The 18,780-nt window shown below is 41.1% G+C and overlaps 1 protein-coding gene across 10 annotated transcripts in view; it reads left to right on the forward strand.

The window, feature by feature from the left end:
* The window catches only part of PHC3 (polyhomeotic homolog 3), a 112,882-nt gene that overhangs the window by 76,841 nt on the left and 17,261 nt on the right, over positions 1–18,780 (forward strand). For all 10 annotated transcript variants that reach the window (XR_009868057.1, XM_062211948.1, XM_062211960.1 and 7 more), the window contains 2 exons: positions 3,949–4,108; positions 14,669–14,783. Coding sequence is in view for 9 of the 10 variants with exons in the window: in XM_062211948.1 (XP_062067932.1) it covers positions 3,949–4,108; positions 14,669–14,783 (275 nt within the window). In the remaining variant the exon portion in view is untranslated. The remainder of the gene's footprint in view (positions 1–3,948; positions 4,109–14,668; positions 14,784–18,780) is intronic.

The following is an 18,780-nucleotide window of genomic DNA, read 5'->3' on the forward strand; positions in this document are numbered from 1 at the left end:
TCCTAGAAGAATTCTTATACAGTGGATGGAGGAACAGTCATTTCTCCCTACTCAAAGTAGGATATGTAACTGGAAGTATTTGAATCCTGGCTCTGCCACATGCTGTCTAACATTTATCAACTCTTTCAACCTTTCTGATCTTCATTTTGCTCATTAGACTGGTTAGGGTTGTTGTGAGAATTAAATGCATAAATTACTCTGTGTAGTTCTTGGCACTTACTAACAAATTATAAAAGTAATTCTTACACTTTTTTCTTTTGGGATTTATTTAAAAAACAGAATTACAGATGAAGAGGGAGAAACAGAGATCTTCATCTGTTGGTTCACTCCCAAAATGGCCTCAGTGGCCAGAGCTGGGCTGGTCTGAAGCCAGCAGCCAGGAGCTTCTGCTGGGTCTTCCATGTAGCTGCTGGAGCCCAAGGACTTGGGCCATCCTCTGCTGCTTTCCAAGGCCATTAGCAGGGAGCTGGTTCAGAAGTGGAGTAGCCAGGACATGAAGCACTGCCTGTATGGTATGCCGGCATCACAGGTGGCAGGTTTACCTGATGTGCCACAACACTGGCCCCCTTAGGAAACATGTGAAGCAGTTACATAATACCCTACTTTATGGAACATCAGAATTTGAACATTTATTTTTCCATTCCATTAATAGTACATTGGAAAATATTTTGAAAGTTTATCTAATCTGCTTTATGGAAAAACATTCATATTGTACATTGTACTCATCTTTTCACTTTTTCAGTAGTTCTGAAAGGAATATCTTTGTATATAAATTGTCTACATTTTAAATAATTTTCTTAGCAAAAATTCCTGGATTTAGAATTATTGTAGGGGCCGGCACTGTGACATAGTTAGTAAAGCCACTGCCTGTAGTGCTGGCATCCTATATGGGTGCCCGTTCGAGACCTGGCTGCTCCAATTTGAATCCAGCTCTCTGCTATGACCTGGGAAAGCAGTAGAAGATAGACCAAGTCTTTGGGCCCTTGTACTCAAGTGGGACACCCAGAAGAAGCTCCTGGCTCCTGCCTTTGGATCGGCTCAGCTCCGGCCATTGTGGCCATTTGGGGAGTGAACCAGCAGATGGAGGACTTTCTCTCTCTCTCTGCCTCTGCCTCCCTGCAACTCTTTCAAGTAAATAAATAAATTGTTTTTAAAAATAGAATTATTGTATCACATCACATATATATTCATAGAGTTCTTGATATATATTGCCAAATTATTTTCCAGAAAGGTTTACATTTATTCATCCATCAGACATGTGCCCTTAGCATGTTACCATCTTTTTTTTTTTTTTTAAATTTATTTATTTGAAAGATTTACACAGAGAGGTAGAGACAGAGATCTTCTGCTCGCTGGTCTCCCATGTGAGTTCAGGGGCCCAAGGACTCCGCCCATCCTCCACTGCTTTCCCCGATGCATTAGCAGAGAGCTGGATCGGAAGTGGAGCAGCCAGGACTCGAACCAAGGCCCATATGGGATGCTGGCACTGCAAGCCAGGGCTTTAACCTGCTGTGCCACAGTGCCGGCCCTGTTACCATCTTTGTCTGGGGGTAATTGCCATAAACCTTACTTGAAGTATGTAAAATATCTATTTGAAATAAGGAAAGAAAAAATTATCATAGTGTTATTGACTTTAAAAGTTCAGTCATACTCAGCCGGTGCCGTGGCTCAATAGGCTAATCCTCCGCCTAGCAGCGCCGGCACACCAGGTTCTAGTCCCGGTCGGGGCGCCAGATTCTGTCCCAGTTGCCCCTCTTCTAGGCCAGCTCTCTGCTATGGCCCGGGAAGGCAGTGGAGGATGGCCCAAGTCCTTGGGCCCTGCACCCCACGGGAGACCAGGATAAGCACCTGGCTCCTGCCTTCAGATAAGCGCGGTGCGCCGGCAGCGGCGGCCATTGGAGGGTGAACCAACGGCAAAAGGAAGACCTTTCTCTCTGTCTCTCTCTCTCACTGTCCACTCTGCTTGTCAAAAAAAAAATAAATAAATAAATAAAAAAAATCAATCTACTCTAAAGTTAAATGGAGAAATTTCCAGTAAGCTATTATTCCTCATGTGTAGCAGATATTGACAATTTAACCAGCATTCTTGGGGGCTAAGATGTTCTAGTCATCCTTTTTTCAGATTAGCTAAGCGCTCACTACCAAATCAATAAATGTTTTTGGTCAGAATTATTTATGCTAGAAATCTTTCTGAAATAAGTAATACTATAACAACCAAGTATCCTGAGCATTAGTTAAGTTTGTTGTTGATATTAACATTAACATTTGAGGATTTTTCTTTTTTTTTTTTTTTAAAGATTTATTTATTTGAAAGAGTTACACAGAGAGAGAAGGAAAGGCAGAGAGAGAGAGAGAGAGAGAGAGAGAAGTCTTGCATCCACTGGTTTACTCTCCAGTTGGCTGCCAAAGCTGGAGCTTCCTCCAGGTCTTCTCACTCGGGTGCAGGGGCCTGAGGACTTGGGCCATCTTCTGCTTTCCCAGGCCATAGAAGAGAGATGGATCAGAAGTGGAGCATCCGGGACTTGAACTGGTGCCCATGTGGGATGCTGGCACTGCAGGTGGCAGCTTTACCCACTGCGCTATAGTGGCGGCCCCATCCATTTCTTTTGTAATTACAGTGGACTAGGTTGCTGAACTTTGAATCTGAAGACTTGAGTTCTGGTCTTTGTTTTGCCATTGTAAAGAAATCATGTAAATACTTTGAACATTAGTGTCCTCACCTATAAAATACATACAGTAGTAATCTACGGGCAACATTTAGCCTAAAGATGTCTATGTCCCATATGTGCCTAGTTTTGATATCGCTCTGTCTGCTGACTAATACAGATACTGGGAGGCAGCCAGGATGGCTCAAGTGATGGGGTCCATGCCATACACACAGGAGACTTGGAGTGAGTTTCTGGCTCCTGACTTTGACCCAGGCCAGTTCTGGCCATGGAAGGCATCTGGGGAGTGGGCCAGGAAAGCAGATGGAAATTTTCTCTGTGTGTGTCTGTATCTGTCTCTATGTGTCATCCTCTCAAAAAAAGTTAAAAAAAAAAAAAAAAGCCAATGATTTAGTTTGAGATTAATCAAGCATTATGCATGAAAAATTATTTTTTAAAAAAAGATTTGTTTTATTTATTTGAAAGGCAGAGAGAGGACTCCCATCCTCTAGTTCACTCCCCAGATGGCCACAACAGCTGCACTGGGTCAGGCTGAAGCCAGGAGCCAGGAGCTGGGATATTCTTCCGGGTCTTCCATGTGGATGCAGGAGCCAGGCACTTGGGCCATCTTCTGCTGCCCTCCCTGGTGCTTTAGCAGGGAGCTGGGTCAGAAGTTGTACAGCCAGGACTTTTACTGGCACCATGTTGGATACTGGCACTGCAGGCAGTGGCTTCACCCAATTAACACCACAGCACCAGCCCTTGAAAAATAATTCTTGAAAGTTGTTACAGAAAAAAATTCACTAATTTAGGATATTGGCTAGTCAGAATTTATTGCTGATATTTTATTTGTGTGGCATTCATATGGAAAATAGTAGAAAGTATTATTTGAGTAATATTTCCTAAAATTAAAAATCCTAATTCCTAAATACACTGGTAGTTATTGCCTTAGTTTTTCAATGTTGGGCTGAACTAAAGATATACTTATAGTGCCAGATAACTTGTAAATAGTATTAATTCTAAACATAAGGAGTTGCTCAAATTTAAGTTTTGTTTTTTTTTTTTTTTTTTAAACTACTTGCCTAAACTAGGGACACTGGGTGACATGTGACAGGGACTTTGAAGCAGCCATTCTGCTGATGACCAGAAATAAAACATTTATGTCCAGCTTGCCCAGCTCTCTCAAGGAATAACACACTTACCTAGTGAGTGGATCTGATCAGCTGAGCAAGTAATTTATCACCGATAACATTCACTTTAAGAAGTTTTCTTTCTAGAGATTTTTCTTCTCTTTTTTTTAAAGGTGAGTCGTTCATCTTTGTTAATAGAACAACCTGTGAAAAAGAAGCCTCTTTTGGAGAATCAGGTGATAAATTCTGTATGTGTCCAGCCGGAGTTACAGAACAATACAAAGCATGCAGATAATTCATCTGACACAGAGATGGAAGACATGATTGCTGAAGGTTTGTGTGTTTCACTTAAAACTACCCTGATCCTGTAACTTAACTGACTTTCCTTGCTTAGAGTAGAATGTAATTTTTATTCTGCACTTGGAAGTATTCACCTATAACTTACACAATGCAGTTTGACTAAAATAATGGGGAAGCTAACCAGAGTCTTAATGGTCAAATAACTAATTAAAAAAAGTTGCTGGTGTCAGTTTGACTTTTGAAGGAGTGTGGGAATAAGTTCTGTCATACAATATGAGAGAAAATTATTTAAAATTTTAGCATAAAAGTAACAAATTCTTTTCTAAAAAATCATATTTAAGTAACAAAAGTCTTGTATTGAATTTAGTTAAAATATAGAGTTTCAAGATTTTTTTTTTAAAGATTTATTTATTTATTTGAAAGGCAGAATTACAGAGAGAAGCACAGAGAGAGAGAGAGGACTTCAGTCCACTGGTTCACTCCCCAAATGGCCGCAACAGCTGGAGCTGGGCCAATCTGAAGACAGGAGCCAGGAACTTCCTCTTGTCTCCCACGTGGACGCAGGGGCCCAGGAACTTGAGTTATCTTCTGCTTTTCCAGGCCATAGCAGAGAGCTGGGTCAGAAATGGAGCAGCAAGACTCAAACCGGTGCCCGTATGGTATGCAGGCACTGCAGGCAGCAGCTCTACCCACTGTACCACAGCTCTGGCACCAAGATTGTTGGGTTTTATTCATTTTTTTAAGATTTATTTATTTATTTTGAAAGACAGAGTTAGAGAGAAAGATCTTCCATACACCGATTACTCCCCAAATGGCTGCAGTGGCCAGAGCTGGGCCAGGCCAATGCTAGGAGCCTGGAGCTTCATTTTGGGTCTTCCATATGGGTGGCAGGGCTCAAGTTCTTGGGCCATCTAATACTGCTTTCTCAGGCCCACTAATAGGGAACTGGATCGGAAGTGGATGAGCCAGGAATGGAACCGTTACCCATTTGGGATGTCAGTGTCTCAGGCAGTGTCTTAGCATGCTGTGCCACAACATAAGCTCCATGGGTTTTAAACTTTGCACCTTCTGATGTTTGATAATGAGAATTAGAATTATATCGGGATATGCTCTTCAGTCAAGTGGCAAATACATTTGTTCAAAGAGAAATATAACACTGGCTCTCTTTAACATCAAAGAATCCTTTTTGTAGACGTTATTCTAATAATGAATATTCCATAAAAGTCAAAGTGGCATTGAAAATGGCTGAAGGAAAACACACCAAAATGATAAATTTTATCTCTAGAATTTGCTATTAGTTTTTAAAGATTTACTGATTTATTTGAAAGGCAGAGTTAGAAGGAGAGACAGAGACAGAAAGATCTTACATCGACTGGTTCATTCCCCAAATGGCCATAATGGCCAGGACTGGGCCAAGTAAAAGCCAGGAGCATGGAACTCCATCTGGGTCTCCCACGTGTATGGCGGGGGCACAAGTACTTGGAACATTGTCTGCTGTTTTCCCAGGTGCTTTCGCAAGGAGCTGGATTGGAAGCAGAGCAGCTGGAGCTTGAACCAGTGTTCCAATATGAGAAATTGGCTTTGTAGGTAGCAGCTTAACCCACTGTGCAACAGTGCTAGGCTCCTAGAGTTTGCCTTTTTTAGCAAATGCTTGGTGGATGTTCTGTGTTTTTTTTTGGATGAGGTTATGAATTACAGATTTAAAAATTATTAGCTATATTCTTCAGCACCTTTGTGAGATTCTTGATTGATTCTAATTAAGTCCCCACAATTGCTATAATTCAGTTTGATATAAAGTAGTATTTAGTATAATCAAGGATGTACATAAAAATCAATTAACTTCTCTAAGTAATTATTCTCAATATAAAACAAACTTGAGCCTATACTATGTGCCTGTATTTTTCAAAACTAAGCAGAATAACATGCTGGTATGCAAAATAGATATTCCTTGCCCACAGTATTTCTATTCTTAGAAGGATAGCACCTCTGTCATTGTTGGTACTTTATAAACTGTTGCAGTGGATTTATGGCTATTTTACTACTTGTTTGAACAGCAAAGAATGTTATAGTATAAAATTTGAATTTGTACTGCTAACTTAACACTAAGTTCAATTAGACTTTTATTATTTAAGAGATGTTAGTCATGAAATGTTTCAAGTGTACATACATTTAATAATTTCCCCATCACCCAGAATCAGCATTATTGTCCAATTTTCAACATTAGCTGGCCACACTCGCTTCATCTATCTCTTGTTGTCCTCCCTTTCTCCATCTCTCTACCTGCTTTGCTTTTTTCTTTCTCTTTCTGTTTTAAAGAAAATCATAGTCCATGTTCTGTTTCACAAACATCAAGGTACATCTCTAAAAAAACACATTTCTTTCTTTCTTTTTTTTTGACAGGCAGAGTGGACAGTGAGAGAGAGACAGAGAGAAAGGTCTTCCTTTGCCGTTGGTTCACCCTCCAATGGCCGCCACGGCCGGTGCGCTGCGGCCGGTGCACCGTGCTGATCTGATGGCAGGAGCCAGGTGCTTCTCCTGGTCTCCATGGGGTGTAGGGCCCAAGCACTTGGGCCATCCTCCACTGCACTCCCGGGCCACAGCAGAGAGCTGGACTGGAAGAGGGGCAACCGGGACAGAATCCGGCGCCCTGACCGGGACTAGAACCCGGTGTGCCGGTGCCGCAAGGCGGAGGATTAGCCTATTGAGCCACGGCACCGGCCCGAAAAAAACACATTTCTTATTATAAGTTTGATGCCATATAATACATGTTTTTTTTTGTTGTTGTTGTTTCAATGAATACCTAGTTCATGTTCAGATTTCACCAGTTGTTTAAAAAAATATTCTATAGTTGTTTGTTTCCGGTCAGAATCCAAAGTACATTCATTGTTATTAATTTGATTCAGTTGCCCAATACTGGCTTTTTGTCTGACAATATTTCTCATTTAGGATGAAAAGTATTACAGATAAAAGTACAGGGGCCCAGTATTGTGGCGTAGTGAATAAAGCCACCACTTATAATGCTGGCATCCTATATGGATACTGATTGGTGTCCCAGCTGCTCCACTTCCAGTCCATCTCCCTGCTAATGGCCTTGGAAAAGCAATGGAAAATGGGCAAGTGTTTGGTGGGAGACCTGGATAAAGCTCCTGGTCCAGTGCCAGCTGTGGCCATCTGGGGCGTAAACCAGCAGATGGAAGGTTGGACAGTGTCTGTCTGTCTGTCTCTCTCTCTCTGAAATTTGCTTTTCAAATAAATAAATCTTTTAAAAAAATGATAGTGAAGGGATTCTTTTTTCCTTGCTATAATAATAATATAACTGTAAGAAGTCTATAAATGAAAGTTCTAGGCTAAAATGTGTTTAAAATATGTCCCCTTGTGTATACACATAGGAGGAACGTGGAAATCTGCTTAGGAAGCTTCCCAGCATATTGCGACTTTATGGTTTATAAGATAATGAACATACAACATAGGTTATTCTGTGCTAGAACCTGAAAAGTATATGTAGAAAGAAGTAAAACACAACTTCCCTTTATTTCTTTTTTTATTTAAAGTATTATTTTATTTCTTTGAAAGACAGAGTTACAGAGAGAGGTAGAGCTGGAGAGAGAGGCCTTCCATTCCGCTGGTTCAATCCCCAGATGACCACAACAACCAGAGCTGAGCCAATCTGGAGCTAGGAGCCAGGTGCTTCTTCCCAGTCTCCCATGTGGGTGCAGGGGCCCAAGGACTTGGGCCATCCTCCACTGCTTTTCCAGGCCATAGCAGTGAACTGAATCAGAAGAAGTGCAGCCAGGGACTGAAACCAGCACCCATATGGGATGCTGGCGCTGCAGGCTGGGGCCTTAACCCACTGTTCCACAGCGCTGGCCCCCACAACTTCCCTTTTTTTTTTTTTTTTTTTTTGACAGGCAGAGTTAGATAGAGAGACAGAGAGAAAGGTCTTCCTTTCCGTTGGTTCACCCCCCAAATGACCACTATGGCTGGCACGCTGCGCTGTTCCGCTGATCCGAAGCCAGAAGCCAGATGCTTCTCCTGGTCTCCCATGTGGGTGCAGGGCCCAAGCACTTGGGCCATCCTCTACTGCACTCCCAGGCCACAGCAGAGAGCTGGACTGCAAGAGGAGCAACCAGGACAGAATCCAGCGCCCCAACCAGGACTAGAACCCAGGGTGCCGGAGCCGCAGGCGGAAGATTAGCCAAGTGAGCCACGGTGCCGGCCAACTTCTCTTTCTTTAAGGAGCTTTTAATCTAGTCTGAATTAGAGATCTGTATAACAAAAAAATAGTTAAGGAACAACAAATTATACCTTTTAAATAAGTTATACAGCAGCATAAATTTAGAATTTCAATCTGGCTGTGATTATTTCTAGCTTGGTGAATTTCTTATGCAGGTGAGATCTGATGTGGGTCTTGGATATTTTAAGATAACAAACAGGTTAGAACACCATGGATAAGTGCACTTGGAATGTGCTGGTGTTACAGATTAGGAGGACAGTACAGAGAAGTACAGGGTTGGATTAGAGAAGCAGTGGAAAGTAAGACTGGCAACGTCAGACTCTGGAGTACCTTAGATATGAGACAAAGGAGTGAAGAGTTATCTTGTTGTCAAGGGTATGGTTGCTGAAGAGTTTTAGGCAGTTGACATGAACCAAAGAGTGTTTTTTGAGACTTTGCTGGTCATCTGTAGGATCTTTACAGAGGTCTGGCATGTAGTTGATCCCTGTAGTCATGATATGGAAAAGAAGGAAATAACTTATGGGAGACAAGGCAAAGGGTAGTTGAACAGGACAGGATATCAATGTAAGGAAAGGAAGATTTAAAGGTGATTAATATTATATTTCATAGTGGAGAAATATTTCTTATATAAAATTTGCTGAAATTCTCAATAGTTTCCAAAATGATAATTTCAGTGTTTTGTTACTGTGTATATCAGTGGTTATGGAAAGTACTACAGGGTGAAATGGTGAAGTCATGTAGTTAACATATAGTTTCAGTATAAGAAACTTCATGGTAGGAATTATTCTCATTTTAGAGGATAAATCATGGTTTTATTTAGACCACTTCTGTAATCAGAATCTCTACTCAGTCGGTTATGACTTATCAAAATATCTTATTAATCTCTCCTGGTAAGTCACATATTTATCATCAAGCACACCCAAATCATCAGTGATACATTGATTGTGGTTTCCATCTCATTGCCTTTTTTGACTGTGATGTTCATGTTATTTCAGGTGTTTGGAGGAATTAAGAAATAATCCCCCCAAAAAAACTGGGGACCTGTATTAGTTAAGATATAGGTTTGATTACTCAGATAGAGGCTCAGAATAATATTTGATTAAACAAAGTAGAAGTTTAATTTTCCAGAGGTCAGCAATCCAAGGCTTAGATGGTAGCTTCATTTTGTTGAACACCCAAGCTCCTACGTGTTAGGAGTCTGTGCTCTCATTTCCAGTGTGGTTGACCTTCATAGTCACACTTTGACTAGTAAGGTGGAGGAAAGGATACCATCTGGAATTTTTGAGTATTTCCATGCATATCCCTTTGATCAGAAATCAACCACACCTAGGGTTGTGGCCATGTTCCTAGTGTTTTGTTACTTTTGAGAGAAAAGTGAAGAATGGGTGCTGGAAAATTATGAAATTTCTCTGCCATAGAACCCTACTTTTGTAAGCTGTATCAATAGGTTTTTGAACTAAGTTTTTCTCTGCAATTTTCTTTTTTTTTTTTTTTTTAAGATTTATTTTTGGGGCCATAGCCCCTGTGGCATATCAGGTAAAGCCGCTGCCTACAATGCCGGCATCCCATATGGATTCTGGGTCAGGTCCTGGCTGTGCCACTTCTGATCTAGTTCTCGGCTGTAGCCTGGGAAAGCAGTGGAGGATGAGCCAAGTCCTTGGGCCCCTGTACCAACATGGGAGACCTGGAAGAAGCTCCTGGCTCCTGACTTTGGATCAGTGCAGCTCCGGCTCTTGTGACCATTTGGGGAGTGAACCAGTGGATGGAAGACCTCTCTCTCTCTCTGCCTCTGCCTCTTTGTAACTCTGCCTTCCAAATAAATAAATCATTTTTAAAAATTTTATTTATTGGGTCTGGTGCCATGGTGCACTAGGTTAATCCTCCGCCTCCAGCACCAGCATCCCACGTGGGCACCAGTTCTAGTCCCAGCTGCTCCTCTTCCAGTCCAGCTCTCTGCTGTGGCCTGGGAAGGCAATGGAGGATGGCCTAAGTGCTCGGGCCCCTGCACCCGCATGGGAGACCAGGAGGAAGCACCTGGCTCCTGGCTTCAGGTTGGCGTAGCTCCGGCTGTTGCAGGCATTTGGGGAGTGAACCAACGGAAGGAACACCTTTCTCTCTGTCTGTCTCTCTCACTGTCTGCAATTCTACCTGTCAAAAAAATTTATTTATTTATTTATTTATTTATTTGAAAGGCAGAGTTACAGAGAGAAAAGAAGGGACAGAAAGGGGTGTTCCATCCACTTGTTCAATCTCCAGGGGCTGGGCAAGGCTGAAGCCGGGAGCCAAAATCTTCTTTTGTGTCTCCCGTGTGGATGGTAGGGACCCAAGCACTGGAAGCATCTTCTGCTTCTTTTCTCAGGCTATTGGCAAGGAGCTGGATCAAAGTGGAGCAGCTGGTACTGGAACTGGTACCCATATCAGATGCTGGCATTGCAGATGGCAGTTTTACCCACTGTGCCACAATGCTGGCCCCAGCTCTGTAATATTTTAAATTTATTATTTTATTTTTTAAGGCAGAGAAAATGAGAGATCTTCTATATACTGGTTTATTTCCCAAATGACCTCGACAGGTGGGGCCATGTCAGGCCAAAGCCAAAGAGCCAGGAACTCTATCTGAATCTCCCATTTGGTTGGTGGGGTCTCTAATACTTGAGCCATCATCATTTGCGGCCTCCCAGGGTGTGCATTAGCAGGAAGTTGGCCAAGTGGGATTGGAAACCTAGGTACTCTGATACGGGATGGAGGTCTTCTAAGCAGCAGCTTAACCCACTGTGCCATTCGCCTGCCTCAGCTTTGCAATGTTTTCTTCATAAATTTTTTAAAAAGTAGCCTTGGAGTATTATCTGATTTGTTAAAAATATGCTTGAACGTTAGAAAGAAATTTTTGAATCTGTTAACATCCTTAACTTGTTTATTAGAGATAAAACTGACATTCCATTTTTGTTAGGTTGTTAGTCTCAAGTCATAATTGGTAATTCCCCTCTCTGAACAACAAAAAACATTTCCTTCTCCTTTGTAAGGTATTCTAACCTGTTATCAGATAATGTATATTGTCACGTTACTATTCCTGGAACAGTGTATCTTCAGTGCTATGGTAGTGGTATTAGTGGTGGTTCTGTCCCCTACAGACTTTTCATGGTCAGGTTATCTGCATGATAAAGTAAAAATAATACTCTTGGAGGTTATGTATCAGCTCACATGGGTCAGTGGATATTCTGAAGAGGTCTCAGCTATGTGAAAGCTATCACTAGGCTTTGGAAGGGGCAATTTTTATTTTACTTGTTTTGAGACTGTATTTTCCTCATTGCTCGTAATTAAAGACTTTTGCTTCTAAAGATAGACCTGAGACTTTCCTTAAAATGGTCACTTGTTAATGATTTCATTATTCAGGATAATGCATTTAGATGTCCTACCAACATTAAATATTATTTCACAGTGTTTTTTTTTTTTTTAGTAGTTCTTGCTGCCTTCAACTGATTTACTACTTCGCCATCTGCTTCTGCAGTAAAATGGATAATGTGTGTACCTGAGCTTGCTGAATATATACCATCTCAATTTCAGAGTTGCTATTTGAACAGTCTTTGTTAAATAAATAACACAGAAAGAGCATATGTGGAGCTCATAGCTAGAAGTTTTATTTAGTTGAATGTTTTTGTTGCATATTTTATAATGACTTGGCAAAGGAATGATGCAAGCAATCAGCAAAATATGGTGGGGCTAAGAATTTAATAGGGAATGTCAGCATTTTGTCGTGCAGCAGGTTAAGCCAACACATGCGATGCCTGCATCCTATTATCAGAGTGCCAGTTTGAGTCCCAGCTGCTCTGCTTCCAGTCCAACTCCCTGATAATGTGCCTGGAAAGGAGCAAAAGATGGCCCAAGTACTTGGACCCCTGCCACCTACGTGGGAGACCCAAATGAAGCTCCTGTCTCTTAGCTTCAGCCTGGCCCAGCCCTGGCCTTTGCAGCCATTTTGGGAGTGAACCAGTGGATGGGCGATTTCCTTCCCCACCCCCACCCCCACCCCCCCCCAGCTCCCTCTAAGTTGCCTTACAAATAAATTAATTAAAAGGGAGAAAAAGAAAATTAGGGATATAGGAGTAGAAGGACAGTCTAATAGGGAGTGGTTGGAAATTATGAAACTACTATTATTTTTGAAAAAAAGACTAAATTATTTTCATTTTAATATGTAACTAAAAGGGACTATTTTTTAATTTGTTATTATATGCAGAATCTTCAAAATATTCATGGAAAATGTATATTATGAAAAAAACTATGCTTGGATTTTAAAATTTTTCGCATAAAAATGAACTGATATTATTTTGTAGCATGTATTAACAGGCTCTATTTTGATAAACTAAAAAGATAAGGAACCAAATTGAAAAGAGCCCTTATTAGAGTAGCATGAATTTTGCTAAAATTGAAGCAAAAACAAATATCAAATTGGTGAGACTTACGTGGAAGAATGGTAAAATCATTGATATTTTACAAAAGTTTATAGGGACAATGTCTCAGAGAAATCAGCAGTTTACAAATGAAACATGGCTTTACCAATATTATCCTGAAGATAAAGTATTACAAAGCAAGAGCTCTCAAGAGGTAGGAGTCGTGTAGACAGAGCAAAAGAGGACCCAGCAAGGGCACAGGTCATGGCAACAATGTTTTTGGAGTGGTCAAGGCCTTTTACTTACTGACTTTCCTGAGCGCCAAAGAATGATAACATCTATTATGAGAGCTAACTTTGGAGAAAGTTAGCCAAACCTTTAGTAGAAAAACTCCCAGGAAAGCTTTATCAGACACAACTTGCTCCACCGTAATGTTCCTGCTCATTTCTCGCATCAGACATTAGTAACTCTGCGAGAGTTTTGATGGGAAATCGTTAGGTATCAACTTTACAGTCCTCATTTAGGTCTTTCTTTTTTGTTTCCTAATCTTTTTCTTTAAAAAGCTTACTTATTTATTTCAAAGAGAGAGAGAGATCTTCATCCTTTGATTCATTCCCCAAATGGCTGCAATGGCTGGGACAGGCCCAAGACAGGAGCTAGGAATTCAGTCTGGGTTTCCCACATGGGTGGCAGGGGCCTAAGTACTTGTGCAGTATGCCTTCCCAAACCACATTAGCAGGGAGCTGGATCAGAAGCAGAGCAGCCGAGACTCGAACTGGTACTCTGGTATGGGATGCAAGTATCACAAGCCAGCTTAACCTGCTGCACCACCGTACTAGCCCCTGTACCTCATCTTAAATCTTTAAAGGGCACCTGTTTTTCTTCAGTTACTAATGTAGAAACAACAGCACTGATATGACTAAATTCCCAGAAACCTCAGTTCTTTAGGGATGGACTGAATTGCTGGTATTATTGCTTACAAAAGTGTGTTGAACTTGATGAAATTTATGTTGAAAAGTAAAGTTTATTTTTTATTTTTTATGGTATAATTTAATTTTCCAGTAACTTTATGAAGTATGTATACTCTGTATACTCTGTAGAGTTATTTTACGTGCTCCTCTAAAATCAGGCATATCAAAATTTCACAATTTTGAAGTCTTCCTCATTCTCTTAGGTTAGAATGAAGGGTTCCCTGCTATGCATCTCCATAGCACCATGACCAAAATACATGTGCTGCACTGTTTCTTGAAGGTCTTCTCCTGGAGGGTAGTAGTTGAGTATTACTCATCCTCATTTCTCTTAGCATTTATAAAGTTGTTGCACATTTTAGACACAGTGGATTCTTAGCAAAATGAACTTTTAAAAATGTACTTACACAGGGCCGGCGCCGCGGCTCACTAGGCTAATCCTCCACCTTGTGGCGCCGGCACACCGGGTTCTAGTCCCGCTCGGGGCACTGATCCTGTCCCGGTTGCCCCTCTTCCAGGCCAGCTCTCTGCTGTGGCCTGGGAGTGCAGTGGAGGATGGCCCAAGTCCTTGGGCCCTGCACCCCATGGGAGACCAGGAGAAGCACCTGGCTCCTGGCTTCGGATCAGCGCGGTGCGCCGGCTGCAGGGCGCCAACCGCGGCGGCCATTGGAGGGTGAACCAACGGCAAAAGGAAGACCTTTCTCTCTGTCTCTCTCTCTCACTGTCCACTCTGCCTGTCAAAAAAAAAATAAAAATTAAAATTAAAATTAAAAAAAAATGTACTTACATAGAAAAAAAAAAAAAACACCTGATTTGATGCAGAGGCAAGAGGGAATTGGTGTAGGTAGGTAGGTAGTTATCATTGAAGGCTTTTGATTTGCTCTGCCAGACTCAGAATTAAAGAGCCATTGATCTGCAAGCTGTATCCAAGCAAAGTAGAGGCTAAGAGAAAATGTTGCACAATTAAATTTTTGGTATCTTTTTCCTTTGTTTACTTCTTTTTTAGAGACATTAGAAGAAATGGACAGTGAGTTGCTCAAGTGTGAATTCTGTGGGAAAATGGGATATGCTAATGAATTTTTGCGGTCAAAACGGTTCTGCACTATGTCATGTGCCAAAAGGTATTTCTTTGCTCTTAAATTTTCTAAATGTTAAACCAATAACTAACTGTAACAAAACTAAAAAACTCAGTTTATCAACAAACTTAGGGATTATAATACAGAATAATAATATAAGGAAGCATTATTTGGAGCTACTTTGGTATTTAGTTACTAGATTATGCTCTCTGAAAGTTATGTATTCATAACACTCATCAGTTTTACAGCATCATCTATTGAAGAAACGAATGCTCAGAATGCCCCCTTTGAAATGATAGAATTTATATAATACTAATCCTTAAGGTATTAAAACAATATTTAATCAGCATTGTTTTATCAGTATAGAAATACTGGTTTTACTTTGTTTCAAAGTGTTTTCATTTGTTTGAACCATTTCCTCTCCTTTTAAGGTTTCTAAGTGAATAGCTGTACCATAAGTTCCCTACATTGTCAACATTAACAGATAGCAAAATACCTGTATTTTCTAAGTTAATAGTTTCAATAGTAGTTGGTATAGGTGAATAGTATTAATAGCAAAAGAAGTATTTTAGTCTCTACTTTGATCTTGGACTACCCATGTTTAGTTCATATTTTAAAAATTTACTCTGGTTCTGAGTAACACATCGTACTAGTGTAGATATTTACTGCTGAAGCTGAATTGTATGCACAGGTTAATTATTTTGAAATTTGTTCTTTGTTCAAAAATTATTCTCAAGAAATTTAAGATCTTAATTGTATATATACTGGTAATTAAAAAAAATTGTTTTTATTTGGGAGGAAGGTTTCTTATCTGCTGGTTCGCTGCCCCATATGCTCACAATAGACAGGGGTGGGTGCCAAGAACCCAATCCAGGTCTCCCATGTGGATGGCAGGAACCCAGGTACTTGGTCATAATCTCTACCTCCTAGGTCTGCACTAACAGGAAGCTGGAATTTACTTTCAGAGTCAGGGATGTTCTAATACTGGATGCATGCATCCTAATTGGCTTCCTAACAGCTAGAACAAATGCCTACTCCTACCCAGGGAATTTCTTTCTTGAACATTTTATTTTGTATGGATGCCACCAAAATATACTTAGTAAAACCCAAGTTAAATAAGTAATAGAATTATTTTCCTCTAAAAGTGAGCTCATTATTTCATTTGTCAATCTGTTCAAATGTTCTTTCATGCGATACACAGACCTAATGTCAAATTGTGTAACTCATATTTTACCTTGAATTTTGTAGTTTGCATATACCACAAAAAGAATGGTGGTTATCTGATTCTAAGTGATTAGAAACTGAAAACTTGGGAAAAGAGTTGCTTTTCAGGATATTTTAAATTTCCTGACTATTTCCAATATTTCAGGACATTTAACACTACCAGCTTTCCTCCCAGAGATGACTGCACAGTTGCCACATTATTAAACTTTGTGTGGGTCTCTAGGGGTTTGGGCCCTAACCCAGGGAAAACATGAGAAGGAGGAAAGTGTAAATTAGGTCAAGGAACTGCTGGTGTTTCTATGTTTATATGCTTAGTTCTCTATCTTAGCAAAATGTTTAGGGGCTACACATCAAGTACAAAACTAGTCTGTCGTCTTTTCTGTTCTCAATGGGTACAGTAGTTTTATCAGTTGATATAAATGGAAATCACAAACGTATACTGCTGAACCCAGAAGTAAGCATATAATAAACACAGCAGGAATTTTTAAATTTTTATTAAATATTTTATTTATTTATTTGAGAGAGTTACAGACAATGAGAGGGGGACACAGAGACAGAGGTCCTCCTTCCGTTGATTCACTCCCTAAATGGCCGCAATGGCTGGAGCTGTGCCGATCCGAAGCCAGGAGCCAGGTGCTTCCTCCTGGTCTTCCATGCGGGTGCAGAGCCCAAGGACTTGGGCCATCCTCCACTGCCTTCCTGGGCCACAGCAGAGAGCTGGACTGGAAGAGGAGCAACCAGGACAGAATCCGGTGCCCGACTGGGACTAGAACTCGGGGTGCTGGCGCCACAGGCAGAGAATTAGCCTAGTGAGCCGCGGCGCCGGCAGCAGGAACTTTTAAAATTATTTTAAAGGAAAAAGAAGTGGCCATCAGGACACTTTTCTGTTTTGGGAGGAAAGTAGTCTATTCATTCTTATTTCTACTTCTTGATATTTTCATTAAACATAGATGGGGAGAGTTTATTTTGGTATCTGGATACTTGTCCTAGAATAGTTATCAGTGGTAGAACTGATTGGGACTTATTCTTATTTATTTTTTTTTTTGACAGGCAGCGTGGATAGTGAGAGAGACAGAGAGAAAGGTCTTCTTTTTTGCCGTTGGTTCACCCTCCAATGGCCGCTGCGGCCGGCGCATCTCGCTGATCCGAAGCCAGGAGCCAGGTGCTTCTCCTGGTCTCCCATGCGGGTGCAGGGCCCAAGGACTTGGGCCATCCTCCACTGCCTTCCCAGGCCATAGCAGAGAGCTGGCCTGGAAGAGGGGCAACCGGGATAGAATCCGGCGCCCCAACCGGGACTAGAACCCAGTGTGCCGGCACCGCAAGGCGGAGGATCAGCCTGTTAAGCCACGGCACCGGCCCATTCATGGAAAATTAAAGTTTATATTGGTACAAAAAAAGCCTGAAATGCATTCATAGCTTTTTCCTCTCTCTCTCCCTCAACCAGTTTGCTTATTTGAAAGGTGGAGAAACAGAAGGAGAGCAGAGAGCTATTTTCCATCTGCTGGTTCACTCCCCAAATGGCCACTACAGCTGGGGCTGGGTCAGGTGAAAGCCAGGAACCTGGAACTCCATCTGGGTATCAAGTGGATGGTAGAGGCCCAAGTACTTGGGCCGTCTTTTACTATTTTCCCAGGCACATTAGGGAGCTGGATTGTAAATGTAGCGTTTGGGACCAGTTTCTTCATAATATGCATTTTCCATGAAATTTTTGAATACCTCTTGCATTTTTCTTAGTCTTTTCACAAAGTTGCTTCGTAATAATTTCCCCTCTTTTTTCTAGAGAATGTTTGGCATACTTGTCCAGGCCAAGTTCTTCCTTTTATTTATTTTTTGTATAGCCCCTGAGCTATGGATGGCTTTTTAAATTTTTAGGTGGTTGGGAAAAAATGAAAAGAATATGGTATTTTGGCCTGTGCATTTGGTGTAGTGGTTAAGATGCCTGTATCCCGGTCAGTGCCTGGGTTTGAATCCTTGTTCTGCTTCTGATTCAGTCTTTCTGCTAATTTGTCCCTGAGGGGCAGCAGGTATTGGTTTAAATAGTTGGGTCTCTGCTACCCAAGTCGGAGACCTGGGTTGTGTTCCCAGCTCCTGGCTTCTGCCTTACCCAGATCCAGTTCTTGTAGGCATTTGGACAGTGAGCCAGCAGATGGGAGATGTCTATCTTTCTGTCTCTCTACCTTTCAAATAAATGAACATAAAGTTTTTTAAGAATATAAAAATGTTTTGATGTCTTTTTTAAAAATTTATTTATTGATTTGAAAGACTGAGTGACAGAGAGGCAGAGGCAGAGAGAAAGTCTTCCATCTGCTAGTTCACTCTCCCAAATGGCTGCAATGGCTGGAGCTGGGCCAATCCAAAGTCAGGAATCTGGGTCTTCTGGGTCTCCTACAAGGTTGCAGGGGCCCAACGTCTTAGGCCATCTTCTACTGCTTTCCCAGGCCATGGCAGAGAGCTGGATCAGAAGTGGAGCAGCTGGGACTTGAACCCATATGGGATGCCGGCACTGCAGGCAGTGGCTTTACCCACTACACACCACAGCACTGGCCCCTTGATGTAATTTTTAAAAATGTAAAAAGAATGGTATTTTCTGATACATGATAATGATGTGAAATTCACATTTCTTTTTTAAAAATTATACTGTAGTACAGTCATGCTTGTTCAGTATTTCTATGACTACTTTCAAATTACAGCGGCAGAGTTGAGCACTTGTGCTAGGGATTTGTGTGACTACAGCAAAACCTAAAATATTTACTGTCTGGCCTTTTACACATTTGCTAGCCCTTATTTTAGCATTATAATTAAATCATTAAATTTATAT

This window comes from Lepus europaeus, chromosome 2 (genome assembly GCF_033115175.1).
Source record: "Lepus europaeus isolate LE1 chromosome 2, mLepTim1.pri, whole genome shotgun sequence".
Taxonomy (NCBI): Eukaryota; Metazoa; Chordata; class Mammalia; order Lagomorpha; family Leporidae; genus Lepus; species Lepus europaeus.